We start from the raw sequence: 27,246 nt of genomic DNA, 5'->3' as shown, positions 1-27,246 counted from the left end.
GGAAAGTTTCATAGGACACTGAGTGGATTGATATTCTATCTGCTCTATTAAATGATTGTACTAGGGGACCTCACAAAGTTACCAGTTTCTAAAACAGGTTATTGTGTCAGTAACCATGTACAAAGTAAATATTGAATTGGGGGCAGAAAAGATTGTATTTTTCTTTTTAAACACATCTTCACCTTCTAAACTAGCCTAGTGTGGGCAAGGTAACTCTGTTCCTCTATGCTTGCCTTCCAACCCAGCAATTTGCCATAATCTCTTTGGTATAACCAATTTTATATAAAACCTGTCCTGCTAGAACTAGAGCTCCTTTCTGGGAGCAGTCTTTATGGACCTCTCAGGAGGCACAAGGGGAGGCAATTGCGTGGCAGGGCCTTCTTTTTACATCCTTGTTCCCTGAGTCTACCACTTGCCCTTCTTCTGTGACTTCTAGACGTGCAGTGTTTTTCACTACAAAGGAATCTCCCTTATGGAGTGGGCTGTGTGTGACTTGGGATGTAGCAGCTAAGATAACAATAAAAAATCAAAACAAATAAAAAAATCCAGGCAACTTTCCTGCTTGGCTTTTTCCTCTACTGCCCTCAGTGTCATGAAATAGTTTTATGCATACATAGAAAGCTGGAAGCAAAAAAAAAAAAAAAAAAAATAGCTCTAACATCATCACTTAAACCTATGCTACCACCACAATCATCTGGTAACTAGATTTTTTTCCTAATTTATGACCTAAATTCACTCTTTCCCAGTTTATTCCTATTTTTTTTCTTGCAACCTTTCACTTAAATAGCACTTCTACATGGTAGTTTCATAGAAAACAATTATAGTTCCTCTGAATTACTTAATGGTAGGTTAAACAACCTAAGTGGGAGAACAAACTACAAAGGTAAGAGTGAAAACAGCTTCACCAAATTTTTGTTGAGTTGCTAAATTTATAAATAAGAAATATAAAAGATAAACAACATCTTAATTCTCAGCCTTTCTTGTGGATTATATCTGTTTCTATATACATGTTAGACTACAGAGGTCCATCCAGATTGTGAAATACAATATTTTACTTCCAGAAACATTTTAAGTAAGCGGTACTCCAAACAAGTCACAAGCTAGACACGCTAGTTCTTATGTTAAAATATTCAATAGTATAATTCATGAGAGAATTTATTATTATTTTTAAGTTAAAAAAATATTTCAAATTAAGGTCTTATAAAGATCAGATGGTGAAAAGGTCTCATTTTTTTTTTTGTTTATATAAAAAGCTACATATATATATAAATATAGACACACACAAAAATCAATTAAAGCTTAACCCTGTTACCTGGGGTTAATGTTAGAAATGTTCTGTTCTCTCTAATGTGATGAAACAAGTAGCAATGTATTTATTTATTTTTGCTGTACTCCTGAAGCATAGTAGTAAATAAGACACATATGGTATCTCTGTTTGAGGCTGTTTTTTCTCTCAGCCCATGAATTCACTCTGTCATTGCTTGCTTGTCTTCTGAGTTCTAAACTATCAGTTTCTCGGTTTCTACTCCTTTTAATCTTTATACTTTCTCACTGGTAATTGTATCTCTTCCCCAGACTACTTCATATGTCCATCTTTTTCCACTTATCTGCCTTCCTGTTGTAATATTTCCTGTGCTGCTGTTAAATAACATCGATGATCCAGGGTTTGTCTGTCACCACTGTTAGCAAACGAGGTCATCACCCATCCTTTTTAAAGCCTATATGTTCAAGTGAGTCTAAGAAGGAAGCTTGTGTTGGATGCTTTATAACGTATTATTACTTGAGAAATGTAGATGTTTCCATTAAATCCAGATGAATTTACAATGTTTCTAGCTCATGCTATCCCTATGATTATTCTCTTAAACTAAAGAAAAAAGCACAGTTCTCTACAAATGGGTGGAGATCTGGATTCCTCCAAAGGCTCAGTGCTGGTGAAACCCAGTATTAGTTAAGGTATACATTCACCCTGGATCTGTAAATACGATCAAAGTCAAATGGGGAGGTTCTAGTTTTATTCTGATGATTTTTTAAATTTAGGGCTTGAATCAAAATGCTTGTACCCTACATGATGAACTTCTTGAAATATTTGTGGTGTCAAGAAGATAAGAGCTAGCCAATACATTACTAGATTAAAAAGATGTATCTGGTCTGAAGTACAGTAACTCTTTTTTATTTTTGGAAGCAGTTACGGAAGGCTGAAGAAATGTTAAAAGTCCTTTTTCTAGAACTTGTTATATTTTTGTTGTTTTGAAATTGAAGGGAAGCGTAGCTAAAGATTTATAAAAGCTGCTGAAACATGAACTACACTTTCACAAGTTCACAATAACAGTATGTTTTTTTTTTTAAATCCCTTTTTTTAACACAAAGGATATTTTCTCCTACAGGATGTGCAAGTGAGAACATACCTTTCTGTTCTGCTTAATTCATTATAACTAAGGCAGTCCAATTTGTTTCCTCCTCTTAGAAATTATGATGGACAAGATGCTTAACAGCTCAGCAAGTAAACAGATTGACCTGTTGTCACATCTCATAGTAAATATTTCTTCCTGTGTGTTACTGGATCGTTTCCAGCCTTTTGAGTCTGTTGATAAATTGGAGGAGAAAGCTCGTGAACTCATGCAGCAAAATAATTTTTTGGCTAGTAAGTATCTTATTTAAAATGTGTAATTACAGAAAACATCAGACTTTAGTTGTTGTCTGTGTTTGTTGATAAGAGGTTAAACTTGCACAATTTGAAAGTATGTATTAAAACACATAATACAGGCAAAATACAGCACATCTAACTTAGAGATATTCCCCAACATTTGATTGCTATAATACATGCAGTAAAGACTAAGTACATTTTTTTAATTGTGGAAATGCCAAAGGAATCTTCGGAGTCTGTGATTTCTCATGAAACGTTTAAAAGCAGAGTCATAAAAGCTTAAAAGGGAATAAAAATATGCACTACTGGGGAAACTCGACTACTTAGGGCAAGATCACCTGTTTTTTTCTCATTTTGAATTTTAGTTTTAATATTCTTGGCTTTGCAAAAAGGAGGGAAAAAAGTAAAAAATAAAAATAAATTATAAGTTCTTAAACCAACAACTTAGAAAAATTGTTTATTTTGAGAAAGTTAGTTCTTAGGCAACTGATGTTATTTCTTTTCCTCATTGGGATTACACTGTCTGTCCTTTGCATTATGTTCTTATTGTTGTGAATCAATTAATTATACAGAAGAGTTTAGAAGACAGGAATGTTTTTCTTGCTACACATTTTCTCTCCTCACATAAGTAGCTTTGAGTTGCATGTAGTCTTTCTAAAAAAAAAAAAAAAAGGAAGAATGTTTTAGAGAACTAAATGCTTACATAAATGGGAAAATGAGTTTGAAAAAAAGTCTTTACAGCAGAGTAAAGTATTCTATGATGTCCTTCTGAGAGCCAAATGGTCAGAGAGATCATTTTCCTTTCCTAAGGAAAAAAGATCAGTTTCTCACATTCCTCAAGAAATCCTAGAATGTCTTGGTGATCTGGAAAGAAAATACAACCAACATACTGTATTTGACTTAATCTTTCCAGCTACAGATACAGCTTTCACTTACACTTTTTACTGAGCTAGAGAAGATAATCATGCAAATTCTGCTATGTTAAAGCAGAATTTATGTTACTGACTCAGAAATTAAGAAATCAAAGCTAATTTTAGTGGGTTGGTATTGTTTTCTTTGTCACCCACGTCCAGGGGTTGTAATCCTTTGGTGGACAAATTTTATTGTAGTGCTTTTACATGTGGAATTGGGATCAGTCTCCCAAAAATCTGTACATAAAACAGGGTTAAATCTGTATATAAAGAGGATAAGCTACGATTCAAAAAGACGAATCTCAGAAGGAATTTTCTCAGGTAAAAAGGATTGTTGCAAACCCATTTATTTTGTGAATAAATATGAATGGAATAATGTTGGTGTCTATGAAACCTACCATTTTTGAATGGGGGTCGGGAAATTTTAAAAGACCTGCTCTAACAGGTGAGTGTATCTTACTGTCATATGATAATTGGCCAGGAGTTAGCTATGTAAATAACATGTCATATAGGCTTGAGTATGAAATGTTTTTTCTTCTTGTGTCAGGTATCATCTTCAATGCACCAAAGAACAAGACGCCAGATTCTAGTAATCTCCTTCCATGGCACATTTCATATACAATTAGAACCAGTATTCTCTACAGCATGAGAACGGATTTGATTAAGAACCCAGTGTGGAAATCTCACCCCCAGAAGCTGCCAGCTGATGGGTTTAAATATAACCATATCTTTATTCCTATTCAAGACATGATTGAAAGGGCAATCATTTCAGCTCAGACAGGGTCAGATATCTCAGAGCCAGCAATTCAGGTGCAAGCCATGCCTTACCCTTGTCATACCAGTGACCTGTAAGTAAATTTTCTACTTCTTAATTCAATTATAGAATTCTTATTGGGTTAACACTTAGAGGACTTAGGAAGCTACCAGATCTTTGTAATGGATAAATGCATTTTCTAGCATAGGACTGAATGAATGTGTATGATACCAAAACAGCAAACGTTAAGAGAAGAGGTGACAAAATATTATGCAACTTCGGTCTGCCAAATGACACCTTACAAGCTGTCTACAGCTATACTTTGGTCAGAGTAGTCTGCTGGACAAAGACTGTCAATATGTTATGCAACTAACAGAATATGCAAAGAAACACCCTTTCTATTATCAGTTGTCCTGTGTGAAAACACAGAATTTGTCCCCAGTATGTGATAAAATATGCTGCAAAGTTGATTTGAGCAAAAGAAAAAGTGTAGGATCGTTTTTTGTAAAATCATCATAACATCCTGAGTATTAGAATGTAAAATTAGTTAATGGTGAGAAATGTATCAATGGAGCAAAAGTTGACTGTTTCATGCTATTGCTTATTATGCATACATCTGAGTTCAGTTTGAATATGAATGGAGCCTCATCACCCGGAAGAGAGATTACATCATTTCTATTGCTGACACATGGAAATAAAATTTATAGTACTAATACATATATTTAGCTTGTTGCATGAAAAATAAGTGAATCACCTAACCTGAATAAAAATAAATCTTATTGCTCCTGCCAGATCTTATTTTATGTATACTTTGAGAATAGTCACAGTATTAAGCTATTAACAAACTGCTAAAAAATCTTCTAGGTGTGGGAGCTAACAATACTGCATATATATTCTTTCATAGATTCTTGAACAATATAGGGTTTTTTTTCCCACTTATGATGATGTTAACATGGATGGTTTCTGTTGCTGGCATGGTTCGCAAGCTGGTTTATGAAAGAGAAATTCATCTTGAAGAGGTAAGAGAGCTGAGTCTCTGAAAATAAAATGTATTTATTAGGGTGTACCAAAATACAAAACTTAAACATTTAGGTACTTTTGTGTACTCATAAATGCAGCTGTTTTTGCTTTTTCCTTGGTTTTCCTCTTGGCAGTAAGTTCAGATTCTAACTGGCAACTCAGATTCACAATGCTACTGCTTTGAGTCTGAGCATCAGCCCTTCTAGTGTGCAAATATTTTCCATGAGACAAAAAGCAACAAGCAAAAGATCCATAAAATTTGAATCTGGAAACTTATTTAAAATGAGACTTTGTGTTTAGAGTGTTTTTTATTTTGGATTTTTTTTTCATGTTTTGCTGTATGTGGCCTAATATCATACACATTCATAAGCCAAATTAAAAATTTCCCATGTACTATGTAGCTTTCAAAAATTTAAGGGAGGATGACAGAAAAAGTGAGACAGAACTAATTCAACTATATCAACAACTAGTCTTAGCAGGTGCTAAGCATATAGAAAGACTGTCTCATGTTATTTCTTACTACACACAAATCTGAATTCTGTTTGACTATGAATGGAGCCTTGTAAATTTTTTATTTTTGAGAACTTATACAGGTCCTTATCCTTCTTAGTTGTCTCTTTTTTTTTTCATTTTTTCCTTTTCTTTCTTTCTTTCTTTTTTTTTTTTTCTTTTTTTCAGTTTGGGAAGTTATCTAACTTCTCTAATCTTTGATTTTGTAAGAGGGCTTTTGGAATGTTTTTTTTTTTTTTTGTGAAGTTAATTTTGATAATCTTATGAAAAATGCATTAGAAGTAGTAGTATCTTATTTCCAAAAGCATTTTCTAAAAACCGAGGGGTGATATCTCATACCTGGCTAAATTATTATTTGTATGCTAATACAGAAAAGTTTACAAAAATATCTATATGTTTCTTTTAGTTCAGCAATAGGCTGGGAAAATATGTGTTTATACAGTCCTGTAGATATTCCTGGTGCTTTTTAGAGTATATAAAGGCAAACTGCTCTCTGGAGAACCCAGTAATCTCACATCTGGTCCTACAACCCCATGTAAAATTGTGTTGTGCCTGGGATTCCTCGTGTTCATGTGTGGTAAGCTCAGAACTGAGTGTACAGTCCAGGAGAGGGCAGCAGAAGGGGTAGCACAGGGCAAGAAGACCAGTGATTTAATGGGAAGATGGCATCCTCTGGGGAGCCAGTATTGTCTTGGTGGTGACATGTTTTGCTTTAAAAAAAAAAAATATTGTGTCCTAACTTCAAGTCTGTCTGCTGTATTGTCTTACAGTATATGAAGACAATGGGAGTACATCCAGCCATTCATTTTTTTGCTTGGTTTCTGGAGAATTTAATTGTGCTCACAATAAGCAGCTGTGCCCTGGCCATCATTTTGAAAGCAAGCAGTATCTTTGCTTATAGCAATGGCTTCCTCATCTTCCTTTTCCTCCTGGATTTTGGAGTGACAGTTATTATGTTAAGCTATTTTTTGGGAGCATTTTTTAGCTGTGCCAATACAGCAGCTCTGTGTGCCAGCCTTGTGTATATGATCAGTTTTTTACCATACATAGTTTTGTTGGTCTTGCAGAACCAGCTGAGTTTCATCAAGCAAATTATAATGGTAAATATTTCTTTTCCTTTTCTAATTTTTCTTCTCCAACCATACTATGGATTTCCATAGGTCTGAAACTTTAGACTATCATTTACTTATTTTGTCCCAGTTTTTTTTTTTGCTTTTGTGTTTCACTGGAAATAAGTCATTCTTCACTAGGTATTGAACTGACCAAAAGTTTTGAACGTAGAAAGAAATCAAATATAAATTTTCAGGGAAATTTTGTAAACCTACAAAAAAACATAAGGAAGTTATATTCCTCATGCTCATAATATCTCTTAATATTTAGGCTTCAAAATATTTATAATGTTACTGTTCTCTGATAGCATACTGGTCATTAAAGTCATTAACTGTTTGGAGGAAAACTTGTGATATTATAGTAGATTTATTCAATTAGTCAATAAATAGCATATCAGGATATTTTGAATCAGAGGGATATTCTAGAAGTTACCTTGCTTTAGTTCTTCAATAGCTGTATATAAGTAGGGTGTATTATCCTGAATAATCTGTCAGAATCATCTAATATTTTTGGTCTAAAAAAAAGTGCAAATTATTGTCATGGCTGTATTTCCTCTTGCAGTGTCTCTTGCTTATGCCCCAGTTTGATTAATGTACCAAATTGCTTAGACACACTTTTTCCTGAAAGAGATCTAAAACTGAGGTGATTTTTTGAGTGTTTGTTTTTCATTTGTGTTGAAGCTATGGGTTGCAGTAATATAGTTTAAAACGGTAAATGTACTGTGCACCTCAAAATTTCTTTAATTGAGGAACTTCTGTTCAGCTTCTAAAATTGCTCACCAGTCAGCTTTGGAAAGCAGTCTGCTTAATGATTTGGCACAGGACACATTCCTAAATACCCTTCTATCTATATACTCTCTGTTGTGATTCACAGTGTACACAGGCAGATCTGAAATTTAAAATAAGCTTTTTGTGAATGGCATTAAAGTCATGAGAGTGATCAACAGCAGGTAAGCCCAGGATGCTAAGGAGGAGAAAATGACTTGAACTCTGATGGTTCTCCTTAATGCAGGGAAATCTCAGTGAGTGTGTGTTAACAAATATGCAGGGATATTTTTAATCTGCTGTATTTACTGTTAATGGGAGTTTCTCTTGTGGCTTCCCACACTCTGCAGTTAAGAATGACTCTCCTTTTTAGTTGTTTTAACATGATTTTTTTCTCATTTCGTTACTTATTGTAGATCACTGAAATTACTGGTTTTCAAACTTTTTCATGATCTGGTAATAAAACTTAATAAAACCAGGAAACACAAAGGACCTAGCTAATGCATTCTAATGCTGCAAATGTTAGACTGTTGGTTACTTTACCCTTGAATGATTAAGTTAAGCTTTTCTTTGCGGAAGTGTGGTGAAAATCTACTTCATCTGGCCTCTTAGTAGCTATTGTATTATGTGTGCAGATCTCTGCCAAAAAAAGGACTAGCTTTGTTAAATTATTTTCTTAGATGGATATGCTGCAACCCCCCATATAACTAAACTAGAAATAGAAGTCTTTTCCTTTGTCCAACAGCTGTTTAGCCCTTAGCCTGAGACAGAGTACTAAGGAAGTCCAGTTACGGTAGGCTGTTGCTGTTACAGAAATTGTTCCTTAACTCATGATAATTACCCAGCAGCTGCCTAGTTTTGGCCCAGGAGTGATTATGTTAGGTGTTAGTGAACCACTGCTCTTGCCATTCCCTGATCTGGCTGGTGGATGCGGTGCCATGCCCTGGATTATGGTGCAGTTTGGGAAAACACCATGTGCAGAGCTGTCAAAGTGATGTGTGAGCATGGCACAGCAGAACCCATTTAGAAGGAAGAGTGAAGAACTGCCACAGCAGAATTGGTGAGCCTGTGGTTGTCGTGTAGAAAATGAAGAAAGAGGTAGATGCCCAGCCTATCCCCGAGCAACCGGTACCCCTCCCATCCCCCAGCCAGCCACCCCACATTAATTGTCCAGCATGGTACGGAATATCCCTTTGGCCAGTTGGGGTCAGCTGTCCTGCTTCTGTCCCCTCCCAGCTCCTGCTGCACCCCCAGCCTGCTCGCTGGCAGGACAGAGTGAGAAGCTGAAAAGTCCTTGACTCAGTGTAGCACTGCTCTGCAACAATTAAAACAAGTAGGAGACATTTCTTCTCCGAAAGAGCGGTCAGGCATTGGAACGGATTGCCCAGGGAAGTGGTGGCATCGCTGTCCCTGGGGGTATTCGAGGAAAGGTTGGGCCTGGTGCGTAGGGATGTGGTTTCGTGGGTGATAGTGGTAGCAGGGTGATGGTTGGACCAGATGATCTTGAAGGTCTTTTCCAACCTTAATGATTCTGTGTTACACTGATGAGAGGCTAGAGCCTGAGCTGGAAAATGTCATGTGGAATGTGTGGAACAAGGTAGATAAGGCTGCAATTTACTAGGTCCTGCATTTTTGCCACTTAACCTTACCCATAAAAGTGGCCTAGAAGAAAGCTGGAGAGGGACTCTATCAGGGAGTGTAGCCATGGAACCAGGAATAACGGCTTTGAACAAATGGAGGGGAGATTTAGATTATATGTGACATGAGGAAGAAAATCTTCACTCAGAGCACGAAATGCACATGGGAATTAGGACTGAGGATGCACCTTGCTTCTGTTCTTTTCTGTAAAGAATAGAATGAAATTACCTAAAAAACAGTATTAAAAATAAACCCAGGGCACAGGATAGGAGGTGCAGGGCAGTCCCTGTGGCTGAGGGGCAGCCTTTCTCTCTGGCAAGCCAAATGGCCCGAATAGCCAGCCCCACAAAAAGGGCCCTCAGCCCCCCCCAGCCCTCCTCCTTGTCCATGTGAGGGCATCTTCCAGGCTGCTCCCAACACAGCCGCCTTTGGCCACGCATGGGCCACTCCATCAGAGGCTTGCTGAGGTCACAGTGGCCACCACTGCCCTGCCTTTGCTGCGGGCTCTATAAAACAGGCCCCCTGCAGCTGACCCACCATTCGCTGAGCATCTAGGCCCTCTGACTGCCAGCTTGTGCGGCAGGAAGAAGACTAGAAGAGCAAGGCGAGCGGCAGGCCTCCTTGGTGTGTGAGGACAGTGATGCAGTCCAGTGAAGCACCAAGAAGGAATGCACCTGACCAGAAGGAGAGGTGTCGTGGGTGGAGAGATAACGCTGGTGGCACAAGAGACACCAGTGCCCAAGGGACCTCTGGCGCCCAGCCCACAGACACATACAGGCAGTACCATTGGCACCGCAATGATGCGGGGAACAGGCCGGCCCCTCAAACACCCAGTGACGGGGGGCCTGGGCCTTACCATAGGAGCAACGGTGATATGGTGCGAAGTCAGCAACATCAGGCAGAGAGCCACAAGGAGCAGAGGCGTGCTCATAGTCCGGAGTACAGTGCGGGACCCAGTAATGGCCGTAAACCAGATGGCAGCATCGGACCCATGCATGAAAATCAAGCTGACAGTGGCATGGGACTGAGAAATGGAACTGGATGACCCCCTGGTTTGGCACCCTGGCCTGAGAACATTCCGGATGGAAGGCATCCTCTTTGGGCAGTCCCGGGCAAAGACAGGCTTAGCCTTCTGCCCAACACCATGGAGCCCATGGAGCTGGATCCACCAGATGTGGAGGAACAGATGGAAGTGGATCCACCTCTGCCAGAACAGACCTGGGACTACTGCGGCATGTCTTTGTGCTCTGCCATCCGAGAGCACCAACAGCACCGCAGGAGTGTCTGGCCAGCTCCCTACTCGTTGCTCAGGCTCCATTGCAAGCATTAGCTTGGAGCCACCAAACACCATGGACACCCTGCAGGCTTACCTGCAAGATATCCTGGCAATAAACAACTCTTGCCGATTCTCAGGGGTTGTGTGAATGCTTCTTTTTGGGGGGGAATGGGCTAAAGTTGCGCCAGGGGAGGTTTAGGTTGGATATTAGGAAGAACTTCTTTACTGAAAGGGTTGTTAGGCATTGGAAGAGGCTGCCCAGGGAAGTGGTTGAGTCACCATCCCTGGAGGTCTTTAAAAGACGTTTACATTTAGAGCTTAGTGATATGGTTTAGTGGAGGACTAGTTAGTGTTAGGTCATAGGTTGGACTCGGTGATCTTGGAGGTCTCTTCCAACCTAGATGATTCTGTGATTCTGTGATCCCTAACTACAGAAGCAGAAGCTATTAGTTGACTAATTAATCCAATTACCTGCTGTGGAGTAGGATTCATTTTATTTGTTAGGGCATTTCACAATTGTTCTGTGAGCACTCAGTGTAAACCACACACACACAGTTAGGTCACTTCATGTCAATCAACAGTAGATGTAGTGTGCATCTTTGTCCATCACAGATCATAAGAGTGATTATTAAACAGAAGAACTTAATGTAAATGTTTGCTAGTCTTTGCCAGTCATCCCTTACAAGGTGCATGTAGAAATTGACCCCTCCTGCTGTTGAATTACCCCATCTCATTGTTTTTGCAGGAATTTATTTTACTGTTGAGTACAATGAGGGATTAGATCAGAAATTTATCTAGTGGTTATCTTGTTAATAAAGTTGGAGTTACCTCCTTCTCTGACATTGGTTCTTCCATGTCCTTCCCTGTTTAATATATGAGATAAGCTGTTTTATGACTTTGTACTGTTTTAAGATACCATATCCCTGACTTGGACATCAAATACCACCAACTATATATATATATACATGCATATATATATATATATATACACACATAAAACTGTATTTCACACTTGATAGCTTCACTCCTTCAATAGAACACACATGAAATGATATTAAGCTGATGGAACAGTTCACACTATTTTAAAAATGGAAAATGCTTTCCTGCTCAGTACTTTCTGTTTTAATTGGTCAGATAAAATATATTGATCCTTAGCACAAATGTAAGCACAGATGTAAGACTGCAGAATTCAGGCATAAAAAGGCAGGAGAACATTTTGTTGTTATGGTTATTTTCTTGTTTTCTCCCCCTTTGGGCCTCTGGGAAAGAAAAGTAGACAGCAGATAATATGCATAGTTTAAAATCACTGTTATTGCAAAATAACTCTTCAGATATCCTGAATGCATTGAAAATCATGCAGCAGCATGTGCAAAAGGGGATAAAATTTGAAGAGAGGAAAGAGGCCATCAGGTGAGATGGTGAAAACTTAAGGATATAAGAGGCAGGGACTTGGTTAATGGGAATTAGTATTAACTTTTTTTTTGCACAAATGTGTAATCTGTGCGAATAATTATTTTTTCTAAGTAGCAGCATATGTCATACTTCTTACTTCCATCTTCAGACAGCTGGCAGGATGCGTGTCTTTTCTGTTAAATATTGCAGAAGCCTTATTTAATTGCATTATTTTAAAATGAGAGATGAAATGAACTATTTCAGCTCACTTTCAAACCGCAGAACTTTATCAATGAACAATGGTTATTAATTTTAGTAATGGTTTGGATCTCCCCATCAGCTTTCATGAGCTTGCCAGTGTTTCTCTATTGACTATCAGTCATAATTCCATGTTATCCATTATGGAACTTGGTCATTTTACATTTTGTACTTTTCTGATACAGCATGGTTAATTTATTTTGCTTCTTGGAAGTTAAATGTTATTTCCCTGAACAAGTATTCTGTCTCTACATATAGTACCCAGTGTATGGATTCCTTCCACCTCTATCTCTTTTTGAGTTCTGGTCTTACAAAAATGAGTAGGACCACTGCTCTTACTGTAAAAGTATACTACTTTACATGCTGTTGCAGTGTTACACATTATATGTTTTGTGTAAGTGGCAGATTTAGGATGGTCTAAAACTTGTGAAAAATTAATTAATTCTTTCCAATTTTAATAACTAGGTCAGCAGAACTCTTTAAGGTGGAGCAAATACCACTGCAATATGTGGGGGAGTAATGTTAAAACATAAAAGGAAATAATGATCATTAGCCTATTTGAAACAGTGGTCTATTTATTTATTGCTTGTTTTTAATATCATGAGTTTCATGGAGGTTGTTAATGAAGTATTTTATTTGATGTTCACATCCTATTTCTCCTTTGGTATTGTAGTGTCTTCTGTCTACAACTGCCTTTGGGCAAGGAGTATTTTTCATTACATTCTTTGAGGGTCAAGAAATAGGTAAGCTCTCCAGTTAGAATAAAATAATTATTATTCTTTAAAAAAAATACAGTTGGAAATGTTTTTCACTTTATTCTGAAAAAAAAAATCACTAATAATGAGTGAATAGGATAGATCATAAGAGAGGAGAACAACACTCTCAAAAACCAAGTTAAGCTTGTACCACTTTCCAGAAGTAAGTTAGTGGGCTTAGAACCACAATACAAATGGTTGGGAATCCTCACTGATGTCAGTGATGGCTCTAAAGCTCGTTCTCTGGAGGATATCCACAGAGAGTGTTTTATACAGAGGTGTGTGTGGATTCACACATGCACGAGCGTATAATACAGGGGAGGTTATAAGAACAATATTGTACAGAGCAAGAGCCTTGTAAGTTACTCTCAACACAATGCTAACATAAAGATTTAACCATTTTACACTGGAAAGTAGGAAAAAATAGTCTTTGCTTTGTTAAATATCTTGTATGTTTCTACTATTTTTACTGAGCCTGAGTAACAGTGCACCTGTCTCTGTGAGCCTGGAGATAGCTGGTGAAATTTCCACTGAGAGCTACTGTGCAGGTGCAGAAATGTATGAGAACACTATGTTGTGTTTAAGCATTAAGAAGAAAAAATATTTGGAAACTTGCTAGGTGCACAGTGAACCCTACTATCCCTAAGCCCTGTTCTGCCCCTGTTGATACTGAAGTTATGGAAGAGTAATAAATGAATGTCAGGGACCTTGATAAATATCTACATTTGCTTTATGTATCTAAATATAGAAAAGGATGTAGTGCCTTTATTTTGTCGCTACTAAGGCAAGATCGATATTAATGAGTGTATTTTTCAAACCATTATCTACTGGAAAAATATTGTAATGATACAAAAGTTGACGAGTAGAAGAGGCAGTTGCAGAAAGTACTAAAATTTCACACCAGACACTTCCATCAAAATAACTCGTCTTTACTGAATAAAGGGCAAAATGTGCTTGTGAAAAACTGCTCTTCTTGACAATCGCAGAAAAAGAATTGCAGAATCAATATCATGACCCAATGTACTGCAAACAAAGTAGTATTTTTGCCTTTTCAGAAGAAAAATGTAATGTTTTTGTAAACTTAAAATTTGGTTACTTTTTACTTTTCCCTTTACAAATATGGTAACTTTCAGTAGTACTGGTTTTCTCCACCGTCTTTCTTCCTTTCATGTCTTTTGCACTTTTACAAAGCATACTCGGTATGTTTGTAGTTCCAGTTTGTCTCTGAACATGGTCAGTGCACACAAATACTTGCTTCTTAGAATTCACAGTTTTCAGATTTAGCATTATAGAAATCTTAATGTAACCCATTTCTTTGTAATATCAGCAGTATATCCTAAAGCCCAATTTATTGAAGAGGTCAGTGCCCCATTTTTTCATAGTCATAATTCTTCTATTGCCAAATTAAGGGCCATCTAAAACTTCATAAATAGCCTTTTCTACATCAACTTCTCTGCATTTTCTCAGCAGCAGTGTCACCTGCTGTTCTAAACAGAGGCTTGAGAGGCATAGTAATTCATTTCTATTCATTAGGATTACTGTTATTACCTACACTTTTTTTCTGTCAGTGCTTAAATACAAAGAAGAGTTGGTTAGTGGCAAGTTTGTGATCTTTAATGCTGTACTGATTTAGTTTTGACCTTTAAAAATTATTATTATTACTACTCCTCCTACTACCAGGTATTCAGTGGAATAATGTGTACCAGCCAATGGCACAAGGAGGATACATGACCTTTGGACTGACCTGCTGGATGATGTTATTTGACTCCATTTTGTATTCTATAGGTGGCTGGTATTTCAGCAATATTGTTTCTGGTAAGATCAGAGATTTCATATTATATGTTTTTGAAGCATCTATAGAGGAATTATTGAATGGAATGAATAGATTTGACTTTCTTCATTGCATGCAAGTAAAACAAAAGTATTTTTGATTTGAGGTTTTGATGTGCCCAAACTGTCTGATTGCATTTAGGAACTGGGTCTTCCTATTCAATAAGTATTGAATAGTGCTAAAAAATGGACTAGAATTTGTAAGCAGACATGAAGTCTGTTTTGTTTATAAGGATGACAAATATTTGAAGGACTTTGTTGGTACTTTGCAATAACACTGCTCAGTCTAGGAGAAAAAAAAATCTGTGAAAACAGTGAATCTTCTGTCACTACTTGGGATCAAAACCAAGAACAAACCATTTTCAGTTCACTAAGACTTTGAAGTGCCCAGTAACAGTATCTTGCTCTTAGTCAGTTCACAGTCGAATACATAAAAAGAAGTAATTAACTTCCAAGTATATTTGCAGAAGTAGTGGGATATTTTTTCAATATGCAAGTTTTATAAATATTGTTGAGTTGGTTGAGGCATTTTGAATCATACCCTAATGGCCCACTAACTGCTTGAAATTTATCTTTCCTCTGATTTGTATGTCATCTTTTCTCCTAACTACTCTGTATTTGTTTAAAAAAGAAAAAAAAGTTTGCCTTGAAAGATAGGTATATGTGGAATATACACCTGAATTTTAAAAAATATAGCTTAAATTGACACCTGCCATTCAGCATCAATGAGCTGCAATTTGTGTTTGTTCAGTGAAGCCTGGAAGGATCAGGCAACTTCTGAGTTCAGATGGTGTATTGGAGCTTGACGTTGCCTGTTCTATTTGAGTGCTACAATAAATATTTCTTATTCTGATTTGTTTAAATTGTGCACATGATAATGGGAGAATAATCTGTAATGATTAGTGCAACAGATTATAGTTAAAATAATAAAAAACAAGGCTGTTTGCCTCAGCAGGCTGTTTGGTTCATTTTCTTTTCTCTTTCTAGTATGCAAGATTGTATTGTCTGTCTACATATTGCTAATTCCTTGCTTTTAATACACTTCAAACCTGGTTTGGAGATATGATAAAGCACAGTATCACTGAGGCTTCATGATTTTATGGCAAGATCTGGTCTTACAGCCAAGTGACTTTTTTCCACTTTATTAAGGTTTGTGAAGTTCAGCTAAGAGTCTGAGCTAGTTAAATGCCCTAACCAGCTCTTTTTAAGTAATGTTAGGTTATTAGTGGCCCACATACAAATATAAAAAGACTGTGAATTTTGCAACTGTTTCTTTCGTACTCTTTCATATAGGAAAATTTGGATTAAGGAACTATTGGTACTTTCCTTTTACTGTTTCCTATTGGAAGAACCTGTGTGGTGCAGAGAGGATGAGAAAACACTGTCTGAATTCTAATGTGTTTTTCTTCAATGAAAACTTCCAAGAAAAAGGTTTGTAATCATAACAGAATTTTAATAATTATTTTTTTCTGAATGGTGTGCTGATTTTGATCAATGTGATTTTATCATTGGTGGGTCCTATATTATATATTTTTAGATATTGTTTCTTTCTCTTTTCCATTGCTTAGTATATCCTATCAACAATATATACTAACTTTTAATTGTGCTGTCACTTGTAATGCTTGAATGGTTCAACTAAAACTATTGTCTATGAAGAGTTATGAAAACCCTTCAAGAATATGTAAAATAAGTAACTCTTGGGTTCATCCTCTACCTGTATTGTTACTTTGATTTGTTAGGCTCTCCTGAAGTTCCTTACACCCTTTCATACTGTTATTGAATCTGAAAAGCCTTGTGCTTTATTAATGATTTTTTTTTCCTGCAGCTCAATTTTCTTCCTCCTCTTCTGCTGTTTCTGTCTGCTTCTTTACACGGATGATATAATTTTGTTCCTTGTTTCCCTTCTATTTCTGATTTTCCTCTTCTGTTATCACTGTTTTTTCTGTCTTCTGTTTTAAAAGTGACTATTCTAGTAGCAACATTTTTATCTGCCTTCAGTTATGTTCACTGCTCTACTCTTTCTGTATTTGGTTGCTTAAAATTAAGTATTTAATTTAATCCCAACGCCTCCCCCAGGGACTCTTTAAGGACTCTCTCACATTTTATTTATGGTTTGTGAGTGAAGGAGTAAGTCACCCTCTTCTATACCCTCTTGGGCTTTAGAACAACATGATGAGTCATTGTGGGTTGTATTTTACAAGTTACTGTAGCTTGTAAATGATCCAGTTGTCTGTAGCATAGGTGAAGAAACTGAATGACTCAGCAGTTCTATGTGTTGGTGCCTCTCAGAGTAGTGCTAATTTCAGAAAGTCTTGAGGTTCTTTCAAACATTTTTGGATAAACTATCCATATAAATTGTGCCACAGTATCTACAATTTGGAACAATTCCATTTTATTGAGAAGATAGTCTTTGATCCTTACTTAAAATGAAGACTTCCAGTGTTTCCCATTTCCCACACCCACTGTAGAAACAGGGAAAAACTCCTCTGCCTGAGAAGTTACTAGCATGGTTTTTGGCTCAAGCCACCAAAGTGGCATACAACTTTGTGGATATGTTATTCTCACTTCTCCACTTACTGATACACGTCACATGCTTGTAACCTAAACTGCCTGTATGCAGACCGTAACACTGCCATGCATGCAAAGGAATGTTCCCCATTTCATGAGAATTGAGATTTATTGTACTGGTAATGGGATAAATGGAGTCATGGACAAATAGCTTCAAACAGTGAAGTGACTTGCTCCTGTGCAAGCCCCCTTCATTTGGTTCATAGAGCACAGCTAAGAGCCAGTTCAGTAGGAGTGGAAATGACTTCAAAAATCAGAGATGGGATGTCTTACAAACTTGAAATACAGTCAGAGATGGGCTGACAGAGACCTCGATGCTGGGTACACACCTGGAACTGCTTCTCTCAGGATAAGTCATAGGGTGATAATCTACTGTTTGCAAATAATTTGGAGCTCTTCATCTGAAGCTTGCTTGAGATGCATTGTCTGAGGCTGGCTCTGTACTTATTTGTTGAGTTCCAAGATGTGATCAAAAATGTAGGAAGCAGTGGAAAGGGCAAGAATGATGTGTTTTGATTGGTTTAGTCTCCTGACCGAAAGACAGAGAAGCTAACTGGAAGTGAGTTTCGTGAGTAGAAGAACCTGAGAAATGTCACAGTAGGTGGTAATGTCTTGGTAGAAGGTAACCTTGCACTTCTGGCAAAAGTTCTCTCTAAACTTAGAAATGGTTGTAGAATGAGCAAAAAAAGTTCTTAATTCACAGCCTAAACCAATCCTTGAATTCATAATCTCAGTTTATATATATATATGTTATATATAATTCTCTCTTCTCATAATTGTCATCCATAATAAGTTCATTTTTTTTTTGGAGTAACATTCCACTTTTATTTACCTTTATTTAAAAAAAATATATCTCACTGCCAGATTCTTCAATTGTGGTGAGTCAGTAAAATACTACATGTTAATCATGTATGTAGGGGGCTGGTGACTGACTATGCTTATGTTTGGAAAGTAGAGTTACCTGTGCCAACATTTCTCCTGCCATAAGAAGACATCTTGATCTAGGTCACATGGTCATCAGTTTGCTGAGCCTGGTTACCTCATGGCTAGAAAAATGCTGGATATCTACTTAAATGGAAGACCACTAATTATGTTTAAACTGAACTGCTGCTCTGAATCATTTCACAAAGAGATCTGCTTTGCTTTATTGACTGAGGGAATTCAGAGGATTAACTAGCTATACCTGTTAATATTATGTTAATGTTATATGTCTGAAATGGTTGTCATATATATATATATAGAAGTTGACACAGTTACAATTTTCACATATTAACAAAAAACAATGATTTAAGCAAGACGATTATTAGTGTTTTTATTTTTATTTTTTTTTCTACTGGAAATACAACACATGCTTTTATGACTCTATAGACATGTGTGTGGACATACACACAACTTGGCATAATTGTGTTACGTTGCTTTTTAAAACTGCAAATTGGCCAAATTCTTAGCAAATATTAACTGGCACGGTATCTCTGATTTCAGTGGAGTTTATGTGAATTCAGAGCATCTGAACATCTGTTCCTGTTTCTGGTAAATGGCAACAGGGTTTAAGTTAACTTGTTATTCCCCTTATATATATGTTTCGATTCAGCAATCTCTTGATCTGATACTTCTACCCTTACAGACCCAGTACCTCCAGGCTGGAAAGGTGCTTGCACAGAAGGAGCTACTATTGGTGTTGTGCTGTTGTCTCTCACCAAAGAGCATGTGGATGGCCAGAAGGCCGCTGTTAAAGATCTCAGCCTCACTTTCCATAGAGGTCAAATAACAGCGCTCTTGGGACCTAATGGAGCTGGCAAAACAACAGTCATGTAAGTCTGCCAGTTAATGGTATTATCGTCCCCTCTGGTCTATGATATGCTTTCTTACTTCAGAATGCCTCTGAACTTTCCTCTTCTTTTTTTTTTTTTAATAAATATTATCCTAGAGCACATGAAATGTGGAAGCTATAGCTATATATCTATGACAAACGCAATGCAATGAATAGCAAATTGGGTCATCTGTGCCACAGATATGATGATGTAATTGTTCAGAAGCAGCTTCAATAGCAGCTGAGTATGTTTGATTGTGGAAATGAACACATCTCATGAAAGTGTTCCTTTCTGGCCTCCTATGTGCACTCCTATCACACAGTGTGGGAATCTTAAGGGTTTTTGTGCCTTGTTCCTAGACATTGCAAGGGGCTTCCTGACAGATGGCCAGAAACTGAAATAAAATAAAAATGGCATTTTAAAAATGTCTCTATTAAGAAGTCCGTGTATTTCTACCTTTATGTTACTTCTGATCAACTTTACTAAAATCAGTGATGCAGGATGGGCCCCATTAGGAATAACTCATCAGCTAGAATACAAAAGTGGAAAAGGAAATAATGGAATATCTGGCTGAGAAAAATGGCTTTTGTTCTGGAAGTAGAGGAAATGAAGGACTGTTGAGCTGCTGATTTAAAACAACAGCAACAACAAACACATTAGCAGTATTCCTATAATTGTGTTCAATTGCATTGGTGTTGCTGTAATGATGCTAGGACATGCCTCAGGAAATCCAAGTGTGAGCAATGCAGTAGTGTCATTACACCATTTTGCTCTTTTTTTTTTTTTTCCTTGTTACAGATCACTGTTGACTGGTCTGTATCCACCTAGCTCTGGCACCATTATTATCAATGGAAAGGACATACGGACTGATCTGGCTACGATCAGGACAGAGTTGGGTGTTTGCCCACAGTATGATGTCCTGTTCAACATACTAACAGTGCGAGAACATCTACTGCTTTATGGATCAGTGAAGGCACCTGGCTGGACAAACAAACAGTTGAACCAGCAAGTCAGTGGGTAAGAGTTTTCCTTTTGTGTGTTTAAATCTGTCAAGTAAATCAGTAGTGTCTACTGAAAACCATTTGGACAAAAGTGATAAAGCAAAATTGCAAATAGAAGTGACTAGAAACTGCAGGATTGATTTCTGTGAGTTTTTATCACACTTTGCGTTCTGAAATTGTACCTTGAAAATGGATTTCCTAGTTTCTAACCTTTACTTGCATATATTTGCAGTGAAACTATTGATATTTAGAAACCTGGTACACAGAACCATCAAATAATCATGTTTTGACTGGAGTGGGGATGGTTATCCTGGTAACAGCTGTGGTGGTTCCTGCCTCATGCTGTCTGCCTTACCTCCCTCCTGGAGGTACTTGCTGTTGCTGGATAGGCAGATGGAAGCTAAACTGTTTTCACCCAGAGTTTTCAGTTAAGTCAACACTGGTTTTATTTATTATCTTGTATTCTCTCACCTGCAGTAGAGGGAATATTGGAAGACCCGAAAGGGCAGCTGAAGGCAGTGTTTGTTACAATCTTTTTAATAGATGATTGTCTTTTTCCTTACTCAAATTCAGACTTTAAATGTATTTTTTAAGCGAAAGAGTTTAAAAACAAACAATACAATAGGAAAAACAAGGCAGAGCTTTGACACGACCTCAAAGGATTTGCCACTTGTCAGGCTGAGAGTGTTTGGTAGTGTCTTTAGGCTGCTGCTAATTTGCTACAGGACTAGATCTTGTCTTTGCATCATGTATATTAAACTATCAGTAAACTCTACAAGGTGAAATCTTGTTCACCAATAGCAAAATGCATTTTATGAAATTTAGTAACAAAATGTATGCTTTTCTAGTAGTGTGCTGGTGGAAATACTTTGTTTACCTTCTGAGGCAGGCTAGCCTGTGTGGAGGGCTGAGTACTTCCACATGTCAATGGAAATGTTGAGTTGATGGGACTTCTCTTTAATGTACAACTAGGCATACGTAGACACATTTGAAGCAAAGCGGCCTTCCTTTTTAGTAGCTATTATAAAAACCTGTTACTTGAAAATTTTGATATGAAAAATCTCTGGCATGGGACACTGAAATCTCTCTAAAAACAACTCCCTAGAACAACAAGGGAAAATAAAACATAGTGTTTGGTTAAAATTTATGCAAAGTAATATTCTGTATTTTATTGTACTTAGACTGCTCAGCCGTAATTTCAGCAGCGATCTGTCTTAGTAATGGCACATAAGTATACTCTGGACTCTGCAGGCCTTGCCACTAAGAAAATGTTATTGTATTTTATTAAGACAAAGAATACCTTAAAATACTTCATAAAAAATAGAAAAATAACAAAACAGTAAAAAAAATGCTTTTTATTAAGAAAAAAAAAGAAGATGGCTTTTAAAGAGATTAAGAGTCATTTTCATGCATTATATATCTGTAAAACAACTACAGAGATCTGTTTCCTTAAAAATGAAAAACTTGCTCAGTGTAAACATCATGGTTTAAGTTGCATGTTCACTCAGATGATTCAGGAGATTACTTTAGAACTGTTGATCCTTTTATATTTTGCTTGCCACGTTGATAGCAACTGAAAGCTTTTTGGTCAATAACCGATATTCAGTGTGATGAGAAATAAATTGGTGGTCTTTCAGTGCTGTCTTTAGTGGATATGTGTCCATACCCTGCTCAGCTGTGAGATCAGCGGAGGGCCAGGGCTGAACAGGCACTGCATGTTAGATACCTACCAGTCCCTAACACAGGAACCTCCAGGCAGATCGGATTGAGTTACATGAGGTACTGTTATCTTTTCTGGGGACTGTTAATCTGCTTACTTCACAAGAACATGTCTTAAAAAAAAAGAGAGAGAGAAAGGGAAGGAAAAGGCAGTGTTACAAAAAACCAAACCAAACCAAAAAAAAAAAACCAAACAGCATTACCCTATTATTTACTTCCAATGTTCAAATGTCTACAGGCATTTTTTAAGCTGTTTATGTAGTTGCAAAAACTGAAGCACTCTTTGAGTTGTGAAAATAACCATCTTTACCTGTGGTTTAAGAAGCTATAATCTAGAGTTTGCTATAATCAGTGGACAAGCTTGTATTTATTCTATTTGACTTAATTTCAAAATTATTCTCTGTTCTTATCCTGCATAACACTATTCCAGAAATTATACTTCAGATGGTGATGGGCTTTTCACTTTGTAGGTAGAAATTATAGCTCACTTTTTTTTTTTTTCTATTAATTTTTGTCACCAAACTCTATAATCAGTCATAGTAGTGTTGTGTTATCTTTTCATTTACAACTTTTCTTGGTAATTCTGCTCTGGGTGGAGATGATGTGACTGGAAAGCTTTTACAAAATTGCTCAAGATTCTCTACTCCTATTTCAGAGCTCTGGAAGATGTGGATTTATCGGAGCATCAGTACAAACCTGTTGGAGCCCTTTCTGGGGGAATGAAAAGGAGGCTGTCAATTGCCATCTCCTTTATTGGAAACTCAAAGACTGTTATTCTAGATGAGCCCACCAGTGGAGTAGATCCATGTTCCCGACGTTGTATCTGGGATGTTCTTCTGAAGTACAAAGCAGGTACAAAGTTTTATACACCATTTTTTCCTTATTTTCCTTTCTGGAATTCTGTTTCAATAAAATTTATGGGGATAGTCTGAATATTAGTATTGCTTTTTTGTAAGTAAATACGTTAATTTCACAGGTAACATATAATCAACTCAGGAAACTTTAAAGCAGCCAAGCGAGATTGCAGGATTTGGTATCTCACAGAAAGATGCCTAATCTAACAGAAGGTTCAGCTTAGTTTTTAGACTTTTCCTGTAGGTTCTTACCTTTTTCTTTTTTGTTTGTTTCTCAAAGATCTTTTCTGTCTTTCATTTCCAATTTTGCACATATCTGTAGATAGATGGATGTATTTTCTAATAAAGATATACTCATCAGTCAGTCTGATACATTAATCTTGTAAGTGCCATGAGGTTAAGAATGGATTGTGGGAAACAAGGTCTTCAGCAAGTGAGCAGTCAATTAGCTGTAATAAACCACAGTGAATGATCCATTGAAACAGACACTGCAGTTATGTGATTTTAAGGAATCTCTTAAGCTCTTAAAATAGCTTGAACTTAAAGTAGGCAATATTAAACCATTACATGTAATACCAGGCAAAGCATGTTTAGACCTGAATTTAACACGGTGAGTCTAAATCTTGAATACAGGTTTTGTTTGTGTAATGCAGTTATGTTTTGAAGGAACCTGAAACACATTCCATTAAGGTTAAAGGACCTTCCTGAAAGCCAGATTTATTTCTGTGGAAGCCAGGTTTTGTGGACATGTACTAATCTTTCTGATGCAGGTTGCACACTGATCTTTACCACCCACCATCTCGATGAGGCAGAGGTGCTCAGCGATCGTATTGCCATCCTGCAGCAGGGCCAGCTGAGGTGCTGCGGTTCTCCCTCTTATCTAAGAGAAACATATGGCCAGGGACACAGTCTAACACTCATAAAAAAGGTATACTAAAAATGTAATGTGCAGAACTTAAGACTAACTGCATTAGAGCCTGCCAAATAGCTGGTTATATTCCAAGGGAATTCTGTGCATATTCTTCCCTGCCTGGAAGTAGTATGTGATAGAGATTATTAGAGAGTCAGCAAAACATGTTTTTATCAGCTTTTTTTGTTGTTTATTGTTATTATTTTACTTAAAAAAAATATAGGTACATCTCTGAAAATGATGAATTTAAGGGGACATCTCTGAAAATGAATTAAAGGATTTAGCTAAAATTCTACTGTTCTTATTTCTGGGAATTAGTCTCCATGTCCCAGGTTAGATGCAGTTTCATCAGTGGAGATTTTCCTGTATGAATTCAAGTCCACTTCTGCTAACTTCTTTTTTTCTCCTTCCCCCCACCATTTTTTTTTTTTTTTAGCCTTCTGTGTTTGAAATCCATGATCCTGTGCATGTTGTTCGGGTCACATCTTTGGTACAGACCCACATACCAGAAGCCTTCTTGAAAGAGAACAGTGGGACTGAGCTGACCTACGTGATTCCAGAAAGGGCAGATAAGACCTCTTTTAAAGGTCTTTTTCAGGCTTTAGATCAAAGCCTTCATCATCTACATGTGACTGGCTATGGTATTTCTGATACCACTTTGGAAGAGGTATTTTCAGTTTTTCTGTGTAATCGCATTTTCTTGTTAGACAATCTTGTGTTTGCTTCCAGCTGTTCTTTATTGTACCTTTCAAATTTCACAACAGTTTCTTGTGAGAAACATGTTAAAAAGCAAACAAACAAACAAACAAAAAAAAGCAACACAAAACTGTGGTGGTTTTACCGTGCTAGGCAGCTGAACACCACAACCGCTCTCTCACTCCCCCTCCTTAGATGAGGAAGGGAAGAAGTAAAGGAAAAAACAACTCACGGGTTGAGATAAGGATGATTTAATTAAAGGAAAAAAAATATTAAGGAAAGTTTATTATTAATTAAACAATTTAACTAAACTATTTAACTAAACAATTAACAATTTAACTAAAGGGGAAAAAAAGGAAAGGGGGAAAGGGAGCGGGAAAGGGAAAACTAAACAAAACAAGTAAAGGCTATGTGGAAGTGCAGAGGAAAGAAATTACTCTCTACTTTCCACAAATGAGCGATGCTTGACCGTGTCCTTGAAGCAGGGCCTCAACGCATGTAGCCGGTGTTCAGGAGGAGGACAGACGTTTCCACAATGAGAGCCCACCCCTCCCTTCTTCCTCCTTTTTCCACCTTTTATTGCTGAGTGTGACATCACATGGTATGGAATATCCCTTTGGTTGGTTTAGGTCAGCTGCCCTGGTGATGTTTCTTTTCTCACATTTTTGCCCACCCCTAGGGGGGTTAGAGAGAGTCCTGATGCTGTGCCAGCACTGCTCAGCAGCAGACACAGCACTGGTGTGATACCATTGCTGTTTTAGCTACGAGTGCAGAGCACAGCACTGTATGGGCTGCTGCAGGGAAAGTTAACATCCCAGCCTGACCCAGTACAAAAACAAATATCAAATACTTTATGCTGTTAATTTCAATAGTCACTCCACTACAATGACTTATTCCAAGACTCTGATGTGAACCCCGAGGATCTGTGTAACTCCTAAAAGTTTGTTTCTGCATTTAAGAATGGAAAATTTGATGTGTCATTGACCTAATCAGAAACAATGCTGTCCTCAATGTTTAGCAGCGGAATGAACTGCGAACTTGCAAGTTTGGTGGTTCAGTCCAATTAGCTCTTGGGAGAGGAAAAAAATAATTTACTGAAAATTTGTCTGAATTATAAAGCTTAGGACTTTGCAAAACTGTGCTAGAAATCTCTAAAAAAATATTTTGTATTCATATGGAGAGAGAGATGTGCATACTTATATATATACACACTAATATGTATACATATTATTATATACACTAATACATATACATGTATATACAGTGTGTATATGTATCTACACATATATATACTTTACATGTATATACACACACACTAAACAGATTAGCTGGAACAACGGAGTCCCCCCAGAGAAAATGATTTTCTTTCTCAGTTTTATGAAGATGAGGCTCCTGAAGGCCTGTCAGATATTAATTATGCATTGTATTTTTGCTGTGTGTGCTATATATATGGGAATTAATAGGGTCAGATATTTGGAAGTATCAGCAGTTTTGTGTTTGTTGTTGCAAGTTTAGAATTATTAATCTTACATAATCTATAGGGAAAAATTTAAATAGAATCCCAATAACGTAAGTAAACTTAAATATCAATTGTTCAAGAAATTCATCTAACAAATTCACCACCAAGTGGAGTTGCTGTACCCTGAACCAGTCCATTGAGAGATGTCTTTAGGACTATGTTGATATGCTACAGATGTTGTCAGGAGCCTGTACAAACATAAAGGACCTGTTTTTCCAGATTTGTTTTTAAACTACAGACCAAATAATGCTTTACCAGCACATATGTGATTTCCTTTAAAGTTAAGCTCTATACAACTTAGTTATAAATAAGGAAAAAAAAAGATGTCTCCTTGGCAATTCTGTCATATATGACCACAGCATGTAAGCTACTGTGGCAAGCGTTTGCTATGGCAATGGGAGGGGGAAAAAAAAAAAAGAAATATTATACAATTTTGTTAAATATTACACACTCTTATACAGTGAATTATGTCCCTTCTCTACAATTGTATGAGGCAAGTCAAAAGCTCTCCTCAAACAGCTTGCCTTGGAAGACCCTGTTATTTTCTTTCAAATCATATAGGTTGATTAACATGCTATAAGTATGAATAACATTCACTACCAACCTTTACAGATTTTAAGGTAATGTATATGTTGAGAACCTTTTTTGATTACATTCTTATTGGATATCATAAGACTTTCCAGAATTTGTATCTGTAAAGTAAATGTGAAGTTGTCACAGGAAAAATGGATGCTTCTTCCATGTGCTGCATCTGTTATTCAATTGAGAGCTTGCTTTCACTTGTTTTCTGCAGGGAGGTTAAAAAAAAAAAAAAAGCTTTAAAGATGATATTAGATATTGATGTATCATTCTTCAGCTTGAAGACTTAATGCATTAATTTGGGGTGATTTCTGTCATCTCTGCATATCATCATTAGTTGTTACAACCTCCATTCTCCATTTTCTTATCAAAAGCCTCTTTGCATTGGCAACTAAATGGATAGTACATAATAGTGCTATTTAGTCTATTCAAACAATTCAATCTGGAAACAAAGAACTCTGACTTTAAAGGAAGAAATGTGTTCTAATTTTTATTTTATCCTCTCTTTTCGTTCTCTCATGCACTCACCGTTATTCTTTTTCAGTCTGAGGAATACTTCTACTCCCTAAAATCTTAGACTTCAATGGAAGCCAGGCTGCCATTCATGCTTCAAAGAAATTTTGAAGTTCTAACAAAATAAGTTCCTGGCATCTTTGAATCTAACTAATATTATACTTGCTTCATTTTATGTTTTATTTTTTCCCCCAAACTCTTTATGTTTTTATGC

General features: G+C 36.9%; 1 protein-coding gene across 1 annotated transcript in view; it reads left to right on the top strand.

Moving 5' to 3' along the window:
- ABCA13 (ATP binding cassette subfamily A member 13) overlaps window positions 1-27,246 on the top strand; it is a 181,285-nt gene that overhangs the window by 51,867 nt on the left and 102,172 nt on the right. Inside the window, exons 24-35 of the mRNA XM_083822790.1 lie at window positions 2,465-2,641; window positions 4,103-4,403; window positions 5,214-5,328; window positions 6,610-6,939; window positions 12,951-13,020; window positions 14,713-14,847; window positions 16,156-16,293; window positions 19,055-19,241; window positions 20,040-20,258; window positions 22,617-22,813; window positions 23,586-23,743; window positions 24,162-24,392. Coding sequence (XP_083678916.1) covers window positions 2,465-2,641; window positions 4,103-4,403; window positions 5,214-5,328; window positions 6,610-6,939; window positions 12,951-13,020; window positions 14,713-14,847; window positions 16,156-16,293; window positions 19,055-19,241; window positions 20,040-20,258; window positions 22,617-22,813; window positions 23,586-23,743; window positions 24,162-24,392 — 2,258 coding nt within the window. The remainder of the gene's footprint in view (window positions 1-2,464; window positions 2,642-4,102; window positions 4,404-5,213; window positions 5,329-6,609; window positions 6,940-12,950; window positions 13,021-14,712; window positions 14,848-16,155; window positions 16,294-19,054; window positions 19,242-20,039; window positions 20,259-22,616; window positions 22,814-23,585; window positions 23,744-24,161; window positions 24,393-27,246) is intronic.

Source organism: Anser anser (genome assembly GCF_964211835.1).
Source record: "Anser anser genome assembly, chromosome: 2".
Classification (NCBI taxonomy): Eukaryota; Metazoa; Chordata; class Aves; order Anseriformes; family Anatidae; genus Anser; species Anser anser.
The sequence above is the reverse complement of the archived record's forward strand: the minus strand, read 5'-3'. Positions and strand labels throughout refer to the sequence as shown.